This window comes from Polistes fuscatus, unplaced genomic scaffold, assembly GCF_010416935.1.
Source record: "Polistes fuscatus isolate 324 unplaced genomic scaffold, CU_Pfus_HIC Scaffold24, whole genome shotgun sequence".
Classification (NCBI taxonomy): domain Eukaryota; kingdom Metazoa; phylum Arthropoda; class Insecta; order Hymenoptera; family Vespidae; genus Polistes; species Polistes fuscatus.
Genome location: NW_025113101.1, coordinates 426,992 through 445,832, shown reverse-complemented (window position 1 = coordinate 445,832; position 18,841 = coordinate 426,992). Strand labels below are relative to the sequence as shown.

At 28.7% G+C, this 18,841-nt stretch overlaps 3 protein-coding genes across 4 annotated transcripts; all 3 read left to right on the top strand.

Annotated features, from left to right (window-relative positions):
- The first annotated feature begins 1,407 nt into the window (after nucleotides 1–1,407).
- LOC122518396 (maltase 1-like) lies at nucleotides 1,408–5,138 on the top strand. Its single transcript, XM_043637307.1, has 9 exons — nucleotides 1,408–1,495; nucleotides 2,382–2,590; nucleotides 2,675–2,862; nucleotides 2,965–3,234; nucleotides 3,325–3,567; nucleotides 3,746–3,931; nucleotides 4,003–4,258; nucleotides 4,330–4,687; nucleotides 4,801–5,138. The coding sequence occupies exons 2-9, from the start codon at nucleotides 2,434–2,436 to the stop codon at nucleotides 4,868–4,870; spliced, it is 1,728 nt and encodes a 575-aa protein (XP_043493242.1). The 5' UTR covers nucleotides 1,408–1,495; nucleotides 2,382–2,433; the 3' UTR covers nucleotides 4,871–5,138.
- A 724-nt stretch (nucleotides 5,139–5,862) lies between these two features.
- On the top strand, nucleotides 5,863–8,493 carry LOC122518397 (maltase 1-like). The gene is made up of 8 exons (XM_043637308.1): nucleotides 5,863–6,078; nucleotides 6,162–6,349; nucleotides 6,460–6,729; nucleotides 6,815–7,057; nucleotides 7,125–7,310; nucleotides 7,389–7,644; nucleotides 7,751–8,108; nucleotides 8,204–8,493. Exons 1-8 carry the CDS (start codon nucleotides 5,922–5,924, stop codon nucleotides 8,271–8,273), a joined length of 1,728 nt encoding a protein of 575 aa, XP_043493243.1. The 5' UTR covers nucleotides 5,863–5,921; the 3' UTR covers nucleotides 8,274–8,493.
- Nucleotides 8,494–9,366: 873 nt separating this feature from the next.
- LOC122518336 (uncharacterized protein KIAA0513) lies at nucleotides 9,367–18,707 on the top strand. 2 transcript variants are annotated; one of them, XM_043637211.1, is made up of 10 exons: nucleotides 9,367–9,870; nucleotides 12,357–12,637; nucleotides 13,429–13,718; nucleotides 14,244–14,285; nucleotides 15,219–15,320; nucleotides 15,419–15,579; nucleotides 15,893–16,079; nucleotides 16,931–17,153; nucleotides 17,223–17,317; nucleotides 17,861–18,707. In XM_043637211.1, exons 2-10 carry the CDS (start codon nucleotides 12,363–12,365, stop codon nucleotides 17,923–17,925), a joined length of 1,440 nt encoding a protein of 479 aa, XP_043493146.1. In that variant the 5' UTR covers nucleotides 9,367–9,870; nucleotides 12,357–12,362; the 3' UTR covers nucleotides 17,926–18,707. The 2 variants fall into 2 exon arrangements, with proteins under 2 accessions (XP_043493146.1, XP_043493147.1); XM_043637212.1 differs by lacking the exon at nucleotides 14,244–14,285.
- Nucleotides 18,708–18,841: the final 134 nt, after the last annotated feature.

Genomic DNA, 18,841 nt, shown 5'->3' with positions numbered 1-18,841 from the left:
TACATTGAAACATAAAATCACTAATCAAATATTTGTACACGTTTTAAGGTGATAATGACCGAAGCTTATACTAATCTAAAAAATACTACGAAATATTATCAGTATGGTGCTCAAATACCATTTAATTTCCAATTGATCTCGGACATCAATCGCAACTCGAAAGCGGCTGATTTTCAAAGAATTATTGAACAATGGATGGAACGTACACCAAAGAACGGAGTTGCCAATTGGGTGGTAAGATGACATCCTGTTATGATTTGTACCTATAATTATAAAATTAGTCTAAGTAAAAATTAAATAAAAAATAAATTTATTAGTTATTTCACACCACATTATTTCAAACTAAATGAATTTAATATAATTTTCACGATATTGTGAAAAATGAATTATTAGTTGTTATTTCAATTATTCAATTATTAATTGTTATTTCAATATTATATAGAATTAATTTAATGTTCAAATGTAATACTTTCAAATATATGACTCAGACCACTTTTATAATTATTGGCACAATTTTAACGATTCTATAACAAAATAATATTCTAATGAAAGTATTTTATTTCTAGTTGGGAAATCACGATAACAGTCGTGTCGGTTCACGTTTCCCAAATAGGGGTATGCAATTGAATATGTTAACAATGATCTTGCCAGGAGTTGGTGTAACTTATTACGGTGAAGAAATTGGAATGGTAGACAAAAGAGACATATCCTGGGAAGACACGAAGGATCCACAAGCTTGCAATGCAGGAAAGGACAAGTACCGAAATGAATCACGTGACCCAGCACGCACACCTTTTCAATGGGACAATAGTAAAAATGCAGGTAAGAATTTTAAATATCACGATTATATATCTTTAAAATATTACAAATTATTAATTTATTAAAATGATTGAATAACAGGATTCAGCAAAGCTAATAGGACGTGGATTCCGGTCCATGAAAATTACAAAAGATTGAATTTAGAAAATCAGAAGAATTCTGAGGAACAATCGTTTTACAAGATGTATCAAAATTTGATTAAATTGCGTAAAACATCGCGTGCTCTTCGGAAAGGTTCATTGAAAGTAAATGTGTTGAAACTTAACACGGATTACTGTTACAATTGCGAAGTATTAGCTGTTACACGAGAAGTTACAGGAGAATCAGTTACTTTATTAATGAGTTTCTCTCCAGTTATAACGACTCGTGTTCATTTGAAGGATGTAATGACCCTTTATAACAATACCTACGTTGAGATCGATGCATATCATACTAAAAGGTATTTAAATGAGTAATCATACTATTTTATTTAGGTTATTAATTTCTGTTAAACCTTTAGTTACTGCATCGTAACAATTGAACTTATTTTTTCATTTGCAGATTTAAAAATTCTCGCAATGTTGCATACCTTGCACCTTGGGAAGCAATGATCGTATCTTCTAGCAATTAAATTTTATAATCACAGTATTGGATGTTTTATATGCAACATGTTTTTATTGGATCTTGACGAAATGAAGTACGAATGATCTTCCTTAAAAATTTGTAATAATAGGAAAAATACAAATATAAATAAAAAGTAACTCGACTATCCAGCGAATAAAAAGACAAATTCAATCTTATTGCTGATAATTATCTACTCTCCTATTGTGTTTTATCGTATCAATATTTATTTCTCTTATTCTTTATCGATAAAATCTCTTGGAGTACTTCAATATTTCTTTTGCTCGTACGGAACGATAAATAAATTGAAATGAAATAGTAGCTTTGAATTGTGAAGCAGCGGAACAAGTTGTAAAATTTATTTAGTATACACGTATGAATATATTTATCAATCGTGTGATAGAATTATTTAATAAATGTTGCAATATATTTAATGTAAAATGTATAATTTGTTAGAATAAACAATAAATATATTACCATATTCCTGCATTTTGTATACAAAATCAATTTGATTAGTAAAAGACAATGGCTATCTTTTTAAATCTTTTCTTCACAAATTTCACGTTTATAACTATGATCGATTAATCCATAAAGTAGGGTACTTGTATTTAATCATCATTCCAAAGATAAACGTGTCATAATAAATACGTATTGTTACGTAATCTAATAAAGATTATTTTAATCAAGGTTTGATACGTTGTCTCTGATCAAACGAAAAATATTATAAAAATCTGTTTCATTTTTACTTCCATTAGAATATAAAATAATTATTATTGTAGGTTTAAGTGATTAATAGTTTTTCTATTTAAGAAAATAATGTAATATTTGAAACGAATGAAAGTTGGCGTTAGAAATAATATTTTGTTAAAATTTGGGCTGTATTGCTTAAAAAATTATCAGATCATTTTGATAGCTCTAAGTTATTGATAGTCGATAGCTTATCAGAAACTTCAACATTTTAGGAGGATATTTATATGGAAGACCATCTTCGGTAGTTCATGACAGTTGCAAAACATGTTCCGCGTGGTCTGCTTTTGTGCCTTGTTGCTAGCAACGGGTCTCGTTAATGCTGAGATCAAAAATAAAGTATGGTGGCAGAATGCAGTATTCTATCAAATCTATCCACGAAGTTTTATGGATTCCAATGGCGATGGAATCGGTGATTTGAATGGTAAGAATTAATTAATGATTTTTTCTGAACAACTTCAATCACATTTTTTTCATTCAATCATCATGGTGTTTGCCAATTAAACAGGTATTACTTCGAAATTGGAACATTTCGTTGACGCTGGTATCGAAGGAATATGGCTTTCACCTATTTTTGCTAGCCCAATGGTAGATTTTGGTTACGACGTATCGGATTTCAAAGCAATACATCCAGATTATGGTACCATGCAAGATTTCGATGCACTGATCGAAAAATCGAAGAAACTTGGATTAAGAGTAAGACAATTTCTTTGTTTCTTCTTTTTAATATTGTCGTATAAGTTCTTCTAAATTTATTTTATAGATATACTATCACGATAATTCGTTTATCTTTCAAAGGTAATTCTTGATTTCGTACCAAATCATACGTCGGATAAACACGAGTGGTTCCAAAAGGCTCTCGCTGGTGAGAAAAAATACAAGGATTATTACTTTTGGAAAAAAGGACGAAACAACGACGGTGTAACGCCACCCAACAATTGGATCAGCGTTTTCAGTGGTTCTGCGTGGACGTATAATGAAACTTTGAAGGAATGGTATTTCCATCAGTTCGAATACAGGCAACCAGAATTAAACTTTAACAATCCTGATGTGCGAAAGGAGATGGAAGTAAGTTAAATGAATTAATACAAAAATTGTATTTCCAATTGAAAACGTAATATCAATTCATTTTTCTTTATTTATATTTTCTATTTTTAGGAAATCCTTATATTTTGGCTTCGTAAAGGTGTGGATGGTTTCCGAGTGGATGCCATTCCTCATCTATTCGAACGAGATGATTTTCGCGATGAACCTAGAAGCTTTATACCGAATACTACCACACGTGATTATGGTTATTTAGATCACATTTATACCAAAGACGATCCACGAAACTATGACATGGTACGAAGTTGGAGAAAAGTTCTCGACGATTATGCCGATGCCAATAACGTGGATGAAAAGGTATGAAGTTTTACTAATAAAAAAAATCTTTCGATTATTTAAATTTATGAAAATTATTTATATTTTATTATTAAATTTTTAATAATAATAAAAATATATAAAATATATATATAACAATTTTATTATTTATTAAATCTTTCAATTATTTAAATCATATTACTCCAACGCATGATTTCAGATTGTGATGACCGAAGCTTATACCAATTTAAAAAATACTACGAAATATTACGATTACGGTGCACAAATTCCATTCAATTTTTACTTCATCTCTGATATCAATCGTAACTCAAAAGCGGCTGATTTTAAGAGAATTATCGATGGGTGGATGTCAAGTATCCCAAAGGGTGGAATTGCCAATTGGGTGGTAAGTTGACCACCATATTTTCATGATGTAATGTAACAAATCATTTCGTAATGAAAGTATTTTATTTCTAGTTGGGAAATCACGATAACAGTCGTCTCGAGTCGCGTTTCCCAGATAGGGGTATGCAAATGAATATGTTGACAATGATTTTACCTGGTGTTGCTGTAACTTATTACGGTGAAGAAATTGGAATGGTAGACAAAAGGAACATATCCTGGGAAGACACTCAGGATCCACAAGCTTGTAATACAGGAAAGGACAAGTACCTGAATGCATCTCGTGACCCAGAACGCACACCTTTTCAATGGGACGACAGCAAAAACGCGGGTAAGAATTTTAAATATCACTGTCATATCTTTAAGATATTACAAAGTATTAATTATCGAATTGATTGACAGGATTCAGCACAGCTAATAAAACGTGGCTTCCTGTTCATGATAATTACAAAAGTTTAAATTTGAAAAGTCAGAAAAACAGTCAACAAGCTACCACTTATAAGATGTATCAAAATTTGATTAAATTGCGTAAAACATCGCGTGCACTTCGGAAAGGTTCATTGAAAGTTCAAGTTTTGAAGCTTTACACGGAATATTGTTACAATTGCGAAGTATTAGCTGTTACACGAGAAGTTCCTGGAGAATCAATGACTCTGTTAATGAGTTTCTCTCCAGTTATAACGACTCGTGTTCATTTGAAGGATGTTATGACCCTTTATAACAATACCTACCTTGAAATCGATGCTTATCATACTAAAAGGTATTTAAATAAGTAATCATACTATTTTATTTAGGTTATTAATTTCTGTTAAACCTTTAGTTACTTCATCGTAACAATTGAACTCATTTGAGATCTTATTTTTTCATTCGCAGATCTAAAAAATCTCACAATTTCGTATATCTTGCACCTTGGGAAGGAATGGTCTTATCTTCTAGTAATTAAATTTTATAATCACAGTATTGGATGTTTTATATGCAACATTTTTTTATTGGATCTTGACGAAATGAAGTACGAATGATCTTCCTTAAAAATTTGTAATAATAGGAAAACTACAAATATAAATAAAAAGTAACTCGACTATCAAGCGAATACAAAGAAAAATTCTATCTTATTGCTGATAATTATCTACTCTCCTATTGTGTTTTATCGTATCAATATTTATTTCTCTTATTTTTTATCGATAAAATCTCTTGGAGTACTTTAATATTTTTTTTGCTCGTACACAGAACGATAAATAAATTGAAATGAAATAGTAGGTGTGTGTAATAAACGTGCATGTTTTGGACTTTGAAGCAGTGAAAAAGGTTGTAATATTCATTTTGCAAACACGTATGAAACTCTAGCTTCTTTCAAATATTATTATTCCTGTGATAGAATTATTTAATAAATCCTGTTATATGTTTAATGTATAATTTAATACAATAAATGAAACCTTGTACATATAATGCTTCGTATAAATTTACATGTGATGTTAGAGTTACTTCAAAATATGTTTTTTAAAAAACTTCTTTTAAAAATAACAACAATTATTCTTCAAAAGAAATATTTTTAAATGAAAGCTAAGTATTTTCTAATTTATATAATTCTGAAAAATGAATTTTAAGAAATAATATTTTAAAGTAATTCAGCACTATAAATTTAAACTATTTAAAAAATGTATTAAATTAATAATTAATTAATATATATAATTAAATTATTAATTAAATATTATTTATTATTTATTATAATAATAAATATAATATTTAAATATTATTAATTATATTAATAAATATAATTATTAATAAAATATTATTAAATTATTAATTAAATTATTGTTAACAATAATTTTCTAAAAAAAAAGAAATGAAAGTACGGTTTATTATTTAAAAAATATTATTAGATGGTTTTGATTGCGTTAAGTTATTGAGAACCGATAACTTATCAGAAACTTTAATATATCAGAAGTACATTTATATGAAAGTTCTTTTCCGGTATTTCATCGCAGTTGCAAAACATGTTTCGGATTGTATGCTTTTGTTCATTGTTGTTCGCAACAAGTCTCGTCAATGGGGAGATCAAAAATATAGGATGGTGGAAGAATGCAGTGTTCTATCAAATTTATCCACGAAGTTTTATGGATTCCAACGATGATGGAATCGGTGATTTGAATGGTAAAAATTAATTACAAATTTTTTTCTAAAAAACTTCAATCAATTTCATTCACCAAACATCATGGTGTTTGCCAACTAAACAGGTATTACTTCGAAATTGGAACATCTTTTCGACGCTGGGGTTGACGGAATATGGCTGTCACCCATTTATGCGAGTCCAATGATAGATTTTGGTTACGACATATCAGATTTCAAAACAATACATCCAGATTATGGTACGATGCAAGATTTCGAGGCATTGATAGATAAATCCAGACAACTTGGATTAAGGGTAAAACGATTTTTGTATCTCTTTTATCTTTTTTAATATTGTTATAGACTCTTCAAATTCAATTTCTAGTATAAATACTTTCACGCATATAATTTGCTTGTATTTCATAGTTAATTCTCGATCTCGTGCCAAATCATACGTCGGATAAGCACGAATGGTTCCAAAAGGCTCTTGCGGGGGATCCAAAATACAAGGATTATTATATTTGGAAAAAAGGACGAAAAGACGATGGTGTAACTCCACCTAACAATTGGATCAGTGTTTTCAGTGGTCCTGCATGGACGTATAATAAAACCTTCAAGGAATGGTACTTCCATCAGTTCGAGTACAGACAACCAGATTTGAATTACGGCAACCCCCAAGTGCGAGCCGAGATGGAAGTAAGTTAAATGAATTCATTAAAACAATTGCAGTTTTTTCTATTTAACAGGTCTCATCATTCTTTTTTTTACGCTTTATTTCTAGGAAGTCATACGATTTTGGCTTCGTAAAGGTATAGATGGTTTTCGAGTGGACTCGATTCCCCATATATTCGAACGTGATGATCTCCTCGATGAACCTAGAAGTTTTATTCCGAATACTACCACACGTGATTACGCTTATTTAAATCACATTTATACCAAAGACGATCCAAGAACTTACGATTTAGTAAAAAGCTGGAGAAAAGTTCTCGATGATTATGCAAACAGCACTAACGTGGATGAAAAGGTTTGGTTTACGCGTTAGAAATGATTTTCAATTTTTTAATCACGTATATTCTTAAATATGATTTTAGATATTGATGACCGAAGCTTATACTAATATAAAAAATACTACGAAATATTATGAATATGGTGTTCATGTTCCTTTTAATTTCAAATTGATCACTGATGTTAATCACACGTCGAGTGCTACCGAATTTAAAAGAATTATCGAAGAATGGATGGAACATACTCCAAAGAACGGAGTAGCCAATTGGGTGGTAAGATGATATATCCTGTTATGATATTTAAACGATTACGTTACGAATTATCTAGTAATAAAATGATTTTATTCATAGATGGGGAATCACGATAATAGTCGAGTCGCGTCACGTTTCCCAAATAGGGCTATGCAAATGAATATGTTAATAATGATGTTGCCTGGTGTTGCTGTAACTTATTACGGTGAAGAAATTGGAATGGTAGATAAAAGGGACATATCCTGGGAAGACACGAAGGATCCACAAGCTTGCAATGCAGGAAAGGACAAATACCAGAGTCAATCTCGCGATCCAAATCGTACACCTTTTCAATGGGACAAAAGTAAAAATGGGGGTAAGTAATATCAATGCTAATCTTAAATAATCTAATCACGATTTTATCTCTTTTCTTAAAGATATTACATAAATGTGCAATTTATCAAATTGATCGTGATTGATAGGATTTAGCAATGCTAATCGCACCTGGCTTCCTGTTCACGATAATTACAAAAGGGTTAATTTGGAAAGTCAGAAGAACAGCACTCAATCGACCCTTTATAAGATGTATCGATCTTTGACTAAATTGCGAAGCGCATTTCCTGTTCTCAAGGATGGTGCATTGAGAGTTAAAGCACTTAAGCTTTACACGAGTTATTGTTATAATTGCGAAGCATTAGTTATTGTTCGAGAACTTCCTGGAGAGACTGTAGGTCTAGTTATGAGTTTGTCTCCCGTTAGAAACATTCTTGTTAACTTGAAAGACCACATGACCCTTTACAATACCACCTACGTCGAAGTTGACGCTTACCACGCTGCGAGGTAATTTAACATCCGTTCAATTTGATTTTTAAACTATTCATTCTCATCCTGAAATAGATTTCAACTTATTTCAAACTATGTATTTTTGTTTGCAGATATAGAACTTATTCTCATCATGTATATCTTCAATCTTGGAAATCAGTCGTCATATCCTCGACAAATTAAATTCAACGTCGACAATTAACAATCAAATTTGATCTCGCTATTCAAGATCCTGTATAATTGAGGATAATTTAAGTGACGTAAACCTTTAACTATAATCTTCTCTTGACGTCATAGTTATTAGGAAAAAAACATTTATTTATGATTAATGACTCGAACATTTGTTGTTTTTCTGAATTGTTACATGTTAACTAACATACTCGAAATTTTATTTTCAAGAATATTTCTTCTTCGTATGATCTCTCATTCGATAATTGTTATATTACTTTTATTCGTAAAAATTGATTTATAAAAAATAAACTAAAAATACGTAGAACATTCTTTTTAATCCATTGTTGTGTGTTAACAATAGCACAAAAAAATTGAGTTGTGCGTTGGAGCTCATACACACACTTTTTAAATTATCAACCGTATATAAAAAAAAGTTCGTATGTTTTATACGTAAAGATTCCTTAATGATTAAATTACAATTTTTCTTAAAAATATATTGTACACATTTAAACTTTAATATTTCACTTAAATATGAGTGATTATAAAGACGATTATTTCATTAAAAACAGTGATAAAGTAAGCTACTCGAGTAAGCCACTATAGTGGCCCATCGACCTGGAAAAAATAATCGCAAAAGCCACTATAGTGGCAGGCCGGCTAAGGCGATATCGGTAATAGTAGTGCTCTACCTTTATCTTATCCACCGTCGGTAACGGTAAATATCTACCGTCGGTAATAGTAGGTTCCTATTTTTAAAATATTGACCGTCGTTGACAGCAGTTTCTACTTTAATAATATTATCCGTCAGTAACCTTAATATAAAGAATTACCGACGTAGAGTAAAATAAATTAGAAATCTACTATTACCGACTGTCGGACTATGGATTTTGATTGAGCAATTAGTGAGCAATTAAGAGTACTTATTCATTTTTTTCTATTGTTGCCGTTCTATGCCAACTTTTTTGCGGTTTTAATAATCCATTGGATGTTTTTATTATCTTCCGAGTATCAGAAATTTTAAACAAAATCCTCAATTTTCTACTAGATGTCACTAGTATTTCTTTTTCTATACACGTCGGTAAAAGAAGATGATTGTGTTATTGATCGCAAGAAACGCATGCGCATTCTTTAATCGGATCACATGTGGGAAGTTATAACGCAAGCAAGCAAGCAAGTATCATTGAAAGAAACGTAAGCAGCTGCAACGCGTTGCGTGGTGCAAACCAACTATACCTAATTCTATCTGTTCGAAAGATTTGACTTTTTTCAGATCGTTCATATGTGTTTGAAAAAAAAAAGAAAAAGAAAAAAGAAGAAGGAAAAGAAAAGTAACAGCTAGTTCAAACGATTAAATTAAATGTATTATTACTGTTCTGCGCAAATAATTATTGTTTGTCGCATCGTGCAGTTTTAAAAACACGTACAAGATTTACGCTAAAATATTTGCATAAATTAATTGAAGTATCAACCCTTGGTGCGTCTTTTATTTCAATGAAATTCGAACGATGTAATCGAATCTTGTTCGATCAATAATAATTTCAACAAAGTTTGAAGAAGAGACAAGTTGTGCTACCACGTTGAAAGTCTAATTAATAATTCAAAAAAAAGGGTACGTATATATTTAATTATTTTTTTTTTATATATTACACATACGTTAACAACAATACAACAGTATTTTATTCGTTATATAGATAACTCGAAAAATTATTTCGAATAAATTTTCGATTGCGTTAGGCGAAACAATTGTTTCGAATAGAGGTCAATAGTTGCATACGAAATTAGAATAATTTACGGGGTAGAGAAGGAAAAGAAAAAAGAAAAAAGAAGTATAATAAAGATGAAATTGATTTTACGAGTACCCGCATGATGATGATGAAAAAAAAAAAAAAAGAAAAAAAAAAGAATGTGATATACATAGATAAAACTGCATTGCGGTTACTTACTTTACTATTTCTGTTCACGATACGTTTACTTACATTCAATCTTACGTGTACACGTCAATGTACTTTATTTTTCTTTACCGGCTATATATTTATGCGATTATTGTTCATTTTTTAATTAATCATCTCTGTTAGCAATGCATTCCGACAATAATCAATTCAAATTAAATAAACACGTATTATCGTTGGAGTACATGTTTGTTATTTTATTTAACGAATAATAATATATTGTTTTTTTATTTTCTAAAAATCATTAATTATATTTTTTTTTGTTAAGGATAATCAATCAAAGATAATTATTTTATTTTGCATGATTATTGTTTCATATATATGCACGATGAATGATAATATTTCAAGGACATCGTGTTTGAAAATGTAGTAATATTAACGTTATCATCGTGCACGATAAATTATTATCATCTAGGATAAAGGAAAATAGACGCACACGTTTCTTTATTTTTTGATTGTCGTCGATATTTCTCTCGTGATAGATGGGCATATGTTTCTATTACATTAATCCGAACATTTTGCATCATTCTCGGTAACGAGTGTTACGTTAATTTAACCTTCTTATCGTATTCGCAAGTGTACGATATATGAATGCAGGTAAAATCAATAATCTAAAGAAGTATTTATCCGTTAGCGTAATTTTATGTTCCTTCTCATTTCTATCTTTCTATTATTTTTTTTCTATTAACATACCGATTTTTAAATTATAAACGATTCATTATTAAATATTAAAACGTAGTATCTTACTTTGATTTGATTTTTTTTAAAACCATAAGATCCATAAATAGAAAATTTATCTCGAAAGGATATCCGTAATGATTAAAATTTCAGAATGAAATTATTCAGTTTAAATCTAGTTAAAGTTGATTTAATTAATTCAATCATTAATTTTATCTCTTAATACGATACTTCACGATTATAGAAGTATAATGTATAAATGTGTATATTTGTTAATTCGATTGAAATTATTACGCGCGTGTTAATTAACAATTATTCGAATAATATAAATAATAGCGTGTGTGTATATTGTTGTATAGATAAAACTCGAAATAGATACGTTTGAAATTGACCACCGTTGGAAGGTAGTTTGAACAAATGCGTTTCGCGATAACCACCCCCTCCCCCTCCTCCCCACTCCTCTACCCGATACGATATTTAATGAGCTTAGTTTATTGATAATTCGATCGATATTCGACATCCATTAGTCTTGTGCAATATTTCATGCACTTTCGTATTATAACAAATGTATGACAAATTAATTTGTCTAATTTACCATCGAATGGTTTTTTCAAGATTTTTTATTTAAAAAGAAATGCGACGAATTATATTATTATATCATTAATATTTATTTATTATATTATTTATATTTATTTATATATATTATAATATTATATATTTATTTATATATATATATATATATTATATTATTAATTGTATATATATTATATTATTAATATAATAAATAATTAAATTATTTATTATTTATCTACGGATATGCGTAAGTTTGAAATACGTTTAAGTAATCTGTAGTTAAACATGTTAAGATGACCCATATGCAACGATTTACATAAACTCCGTACTGGATAACATGATTTTTACTTGAATACATTTAAAAATGAAATGATGTTAAAATAACGACGCGAATGAATTTTAAACCCGTCCCAACTTTCCTACGACACTTAGTCGAATAATTTGATTTTTTTTCTGGCACGCGATAAGAATTAATTAATTATAAAATCTTATTTATTATTTATCTACGGATATGCGTAAGTTTGAAATACGTTTAAGTAATCTGTAGTTAAACATGTTAAGATGACCCATATGCAACGATTTACATAAATTCAGTAATGGATAACATGATTTTTGCTTGAATACATTTGAAAATGAAATGATGTTAAAATAACGACGAGAATGAATTTTTAACCCGTCACAACTTTCTTACGACACTTAGTCGAATAATTTGATTATTTTCTGACACGCGTTAATAATTAATTATATTAAAATAATAATTATAATATATAATAATATATATAATATATAATATAATTATATAAATAATTAATTATATTATTAATAAATTAATTATAAAAAGATCTGTGTAAAATAGTTAGAAAAAATAAATTAATTAGAATAATTTTCCATTAAGGGGGATATGGTGGATGTTACGACGGCGTTGCCATCGTCGGCAGGGGGGGGCTCGTTAATTGGTCGAACACGAGGAGCCTTGAGAACCGTCAGATCCGCTTTAGGTGGTAGCGGAGAATATCTTCAAGGTTTAGGAAATAGAATAGGATCAGCTTTGAGTAATAGTTTAGAAGAAAACGAATTGACGACACCGTCCTCGACTCCTTCGTCGCCCCCTCCTCAAGGTCCTACGCCAGTGAAAGAAGTGGAACACTTGGCGCGAAGAAAATTAAGACTTCCAAGGTATTTTTTATTTATTTCTCTTTTTTTTTATTTTTTTTTAATATTTTAACCTGTCTTCTGGAACACTCGTGTCAAATAATACGAGTTTAAACTGGCAATTGGGGGGTAACTCGTTCGTGTCAACTAAAACGTAAAAAAAAACAATTACATGTACGTTTAATCGAATCAAGTTTGAATTTGAAATTGAAATCAATGAATGAACGAACGTTTTTTTTATTTTTAAATATTTTAACCTGTCATCTCAAAACACTCGTGTCAAATAATACGAGTTTAAACTAGCAATTGGGAGGTAACTCGTTCGTGTCAACTAAAACATAAAAAAAAAATTACACGTACGTTTAATCGAATCAAGTTTGAATTTGAAATTGAAATCAACGAACGAACGAACGAACTAACGTTTTTTTTTTTTTTAAATATTTTAACCTGTCATCTGAAACACTCGTGTCAAATAATACGAGTTTAAACTGGCAATTGGGGGGTAACTCGTTGGTGTCAACTAAAACATAAAAAAAAAAAATTACATGTACGTTTAATCGAATCAATTTTGAATTTGAAATTGAAATCAATGAACGAACGTTTTTTTATTTTTAAATATTTGAATACGTGTCAAACAATACGAGTTTAAATTGGCAATTGGGGGGTAACTCGTTCGTGTCAACTAAAACATAAAAAAAAAATTACACGTACGTTTAATCGAATCAATTTTGAATTTGAAATTGAAATCAACGAACTAACGTTTATCCAAAGATGACAAATGTATTTATGAAATTATCGTAACCGTTGATTTTTAGATTCGGTGCTGGTTTATCGTACGAGGATTACGAAGCAATGGCTAGGCATAAATTGGAACGACAAGGTAGTGCCAGTTTGTCGAGAATTTCGAGGAAGTATCCACGTGGAATGACGTACGAGGAGATAGCATCGTCTAGATCTAGCTCGCACAAGAGACAGGAAGCAAAATCTAATGAGTACGAGGACAACAGTCCTGATAGAGATAGTCAGGAGAGTATAGAACCACTTCAGGAAAAGGATATTAAAGCTACCGGACCTGATCCTTACGAAAAATTAAATTACAAAGCAGGTAAGAATACATCAGTTACAATAAAACCAATGAATTCTTGAATATTGTTTAATCTTCGAAGAAAATTAACCCAATTGCACTCGAGTGGCGCCGATACGGCGCCCGGTTGATTTCAACTTGAGTGTCAACTCAACCAAAACTAATTACAGAGTGTAGTATTTATCAAATTTTGTTTATTTCGACATATAAACGAATAAACTGATGATATTTTATTATTTCTTTTTATATTAATTTTTTTTTTTTTTTAAATTTTTTTTTTTAAACTTACATTGAATTAATTTACTTTAAAATAATGTCGTATGAAATAAATAATAAACTTATTTCTTTTATTATACTTTTATTATTTTTTTTTTTATTATTTCTATTATTTCTATTGTTTATTTATAAATGTTTTTAAAGTACCCGTAAAATGTCTACTTAATTTGGCCGAAATTGTCTCGAGTGCAAAGGGTTAATAATAATAATAATAAATAAATAATAATAATAAATTTGATATGATATTTTTTCTTTCCTTTTTGAATAAAGCAAGGGCCCCGACTCGCTATCAGACGGTCATTTTTCGGTTAGGTAAATAGACGTTAGTGTGTCACATATTTTTGTGTAACGCCACGCCAGGTTTAACGTAACGTGGAACATCATCAACGCGTATATCTTTGTGAACGTTTACCGTAGGTGTAATTAGTGAGACAGTAAAGCTTCCCCCTTTTCCACTTTCCCGATATTTCATGTTTCTTCAATCAAAAGAGTCTAACACATTGTTACTCTCCTGCTTTTATATATATACTATATGTGCTTTTCTCAGCACTCGACTATTTCCCTTCGTATTTTTGTGTACTCGTCTGATGCTTTCTCGAAAAAAAGAAAAAAAGAAGAAAAAACAAACGTTTCCCTTTTAAGAAAGGATTGAGGGAAAACAAGAAACATAAATAACTCGTAATACCAGGAAAATAATTCAACGTTTCGAATAATCTTTATACTAATGAATTATTATACTCGAAAATATACAATCTAACAACCCAATTACGTAATTATAAACTAATCAGTAAGGTCAAGCTGGTTGGTAGAAACTAGTCGAGGAAATTTTTTGTTAAAAAATAATTAAACGATACACACACACACACACACACACACACATACATACATGTAGTGGTTGTGATGTTAAAAATAACAATTTAGAAATAAATAAAGAGTGCACATTTAGTTAGTTAATAATGATTACGTGTACTAGTACAGCAGCACACACCGTCTGAACATTTGTTTTATTTTGTTTGTCATTTCGTTAGTTCAACCCAATAGAAGTCGTGTGTTCTCGTTTTGCCGTTTCATCGTGGAATCCGCTTTTCTCTTTCATTGGAAATAATTGAGACGTGTTCGAATTCACGACACGATTAGACATGTAAATTGCTTTCAAAGTGTATTTGTAAACACGCGTTAGATTGTAATCGTAAGGATTGATTGTAATTAGAATAAGGATGACGGTTAATAGAATATTATTTTCAGATATGCCTTGTAGCAGTGATTCGACCAGCGATCAAGATGGTTATGGTCCCAGCACCAGTTTAGATTCCAACATGGATGGACGCAGATTTTGGCAAAGATCAGGTTGATTATATCAAGAAATTACTTATTTTCAATTATGACGTATAATTTTGCTTTTTTGTTTTGTTTATTAACGATTATTGACTAAATTTTGGTTTCAGGTTCTTCCGGTTCCGTTCAATCCTGGGCATCCAGTTTATCGGCTGACAGCCAATCCGAAGAGGCAGCTGCCGATTTTATGAAGTCTTTTGTCCCAATGCTTTTCGAAGCACCGAATAATATAGATCAAGAACAAAAAGCTAATTTTGGTCAAATGGTTCTTGTACGTTAAGTATAATAAATGATTACGCGATAATCTGAATGAAATTTTTATTTAGATTAAAAATTATATTATTTTAATCAAATAATATAATTAAAAAAAAAAAAATTAAAATTAAAATAAAAATTATAATTAATTAAAATATTAATAATATAATAATAATATAATAATAAATTAATAATAATATAATTATTTATAATAAATATAATAATATAATTAATAATATAATAATAAAATTAATTAAAATAATAATTATATTATTTAATCAAATAATATAATTTTGAATTGGGAAAATAAAAAACATTACTTTTTGCAGACGGAATCTGGTAGAATATGGTTTTCCAGAGTGGTCAATGCGAGAAGAGCACGCGCTTGTGTCTCGGAGGCTTCTTTTTATTCCCTAGCTCAACATTTCGCAGTAGCACTTTTCGAATGTCACGAGGCCGACGATTTTGCACCGGCTAAAAGTCTTATGAACATGTGTTTTACTTTTTATCACGAGGGTAAGTATTTACTCGTAAATAAAAATAAGACCGTGAAGATTCTTAAAAATGTTTCACCTTTATCACTAGTTTGTTTTATCTTCTCGTACGATTTTAAATATTCAAGTAATTTCTGGATGTTCTTCGGAATTCTCATGATTCCATTTTTTTTTATATTATTTGCGAATGATATTCGTCATTTATTTCATAACTCCAAGTGTACCTGTTTTATTTAGATGATTTAAAAAACTTGATTTGCATTGGCAGTCCTCTTAGTGCTTATCTGATACAAGAGGATCTTAATAAGCTGCACGTGTGTTGTTTGAGTAATAAATTATCTCTCTCAATGTATCTAAATTTCATACAGTATATTTTTGAATCGAATGAAAAATGACCATCTTTTTAATTACTTTATAAATTCTTCATTGTTATCGTTCGTTAAATTTTATTATATTATCGTTTACACAAATTCTATTTGAATTATCTGTAATAAATCTTGATTTCATGTTCTTATTATTAATTATTATATATAATTATTATAATTATAAATATTTATATTATAATATTATATATAATAATATTATAATATTTAATGTAATTAATATTATAATATAATTTAATTAATAAATAATATAATTAATAAATAATTAAAAAATAATTAATAAATTTAATTAATATTATAATTATTAATTTAATTAATATTATAATATTATATATAATAATATTATAATATTATTATTATATATAATTCTTATGAATCATCTGTAATAATCTTGATTTCATGTTCTTTTTCCTAACTTCATTTATGTAAACTCAATATTTAATAGATTAATCATGTAAGATAAATAAATCATTGTTTTATTTGTAATTAGTCGAGGTACCAGGTTTGGAACCCTATCGAGAATATCTTTACACGCATTTACGCGTACAACCAATCTGGTCTTCAATGAGGTTTTGGACCGCTGCATTTTTCGATGCAGTGCAATGCGAAAGAGCATCAAGGCCAGTACCACCCAGACCTAAATCTCTCGATCAGGAAGCAATCGCTGCCGAAGACAGAAGATTTCAAGCTAATATAGTCTTTGGACAATTAGGGTACGTATCGAAAGTCAATTATATATTATAAAAAATTATCTATGGTTATATCTTATGACATATTTTTAGTACTTTTACCTGTAACATGCACGCCTTTGGTCTATCACGTGCCCTTTGCTTGGAGTTTCTGAGAAAACAATGCGTCATTGCAAATTTAACAAAAGGTATATCTTATTAATGTATATAATTTATTATATACATTATTTATAGTATATTATTTATTATATATTTATTATATGGTATATTTATAGTATTATTGTTTTATTTATTTTGTGTAACCCTTTCATTATTAATTATTATATTATTATATTTTAATTTAATATATTAATTAATTTTAATTTAATATATTAATTATTATATTTTATTATTATTATTATATAAAAGGGAAAGTGTACTATAACGAAAAGGGGCTTAAATAATATCTTTTTAAATAATTTTAATTAAATATTTTATATATAATTAAATTATTTTATTTTTTTTTTATATTTTTTTTATTATTTTATTATTATATTAATTTTTTATTATTTATTTATATTTTTTTTATTATTTATTATTATATATATATATATATTATATATAATTATTAATATTAATTATTATATATAATAATATATATATAGGTTATATAATAATTTAGTTGTAACTGAGTTGTAGTATCATAACTTACTATATAAATTATATTATATATTTGTTCTTTTTGATTGCAGATCAAGAAAAAATGTTACGCGATAATATAGAAAGGATGTATAACGAGACCGAACCATGGCGGTAGTTTCGTTTCAATCTTATTATCCATTTTGATTTATCTAATAATTATTTAAATTAACGAGAAAGAGAGAGAAAGTATTGTATAAACGAATGGGTATGAAATATTTTACTGCAAAATCGCGATATCGTCAATTAAAAAATGAAAAATTAATCTATAAGAAGGGGAAGCAAGGTAATATCTTAATATCGAATACAGTGATAGAAATTGTCAATTGTTCGTGTTGTATAATGGTTTAAACAAAACAAAAAAATATGGTTGTGATTTCATCAAAGTATTCGAGATTAATATTATGTATTATTATAAAACGGTGATTAAGAAATGAAACGTGTGTTCCTAAATTAATCGTAGAAAAAGTGCGATTACGTTAACGTTGAAAATCAATTAGAGCAAATATTAAACTTTTTTCCTCTTTTTAACAGTAACGCAATTTATTATAATAATGCACAAATGATATTTTTTATTATCTTGACTATATGCTTCACACCACGCATTGATACGCGTATAAATTCTATGCATTTGAAATAATACTTATTTATTTGGCTTTTTTTTTTGTTTTTTTTTTCCGAACGGCATAATAAATGCACTAATATTATAGTAGTGTGTGTGTCAGGCTTAATAAAGACAATAAAGTTTTTCGCGATGAGGGTTTTAAACTCGATTTAAATCGTCAATATTCGTATCGTTTGATTAAAAAACTTGTTAATAATAATCGACGTAATGATTAACGTCGAGTATTCGTCGTCGTTTCAATTTGCGAAAATGTATAAAAATGAAATCATTGTAAAGAAAACGAAAAAAAGTATACATATAAAAATACATATATTCTCTTGCTATTTTAACGTAAATAGTTAAGGGGAGAAATGTATTAAAATATATATTAAAATTATATATAATTAAAATTATATAATTATTTTATATA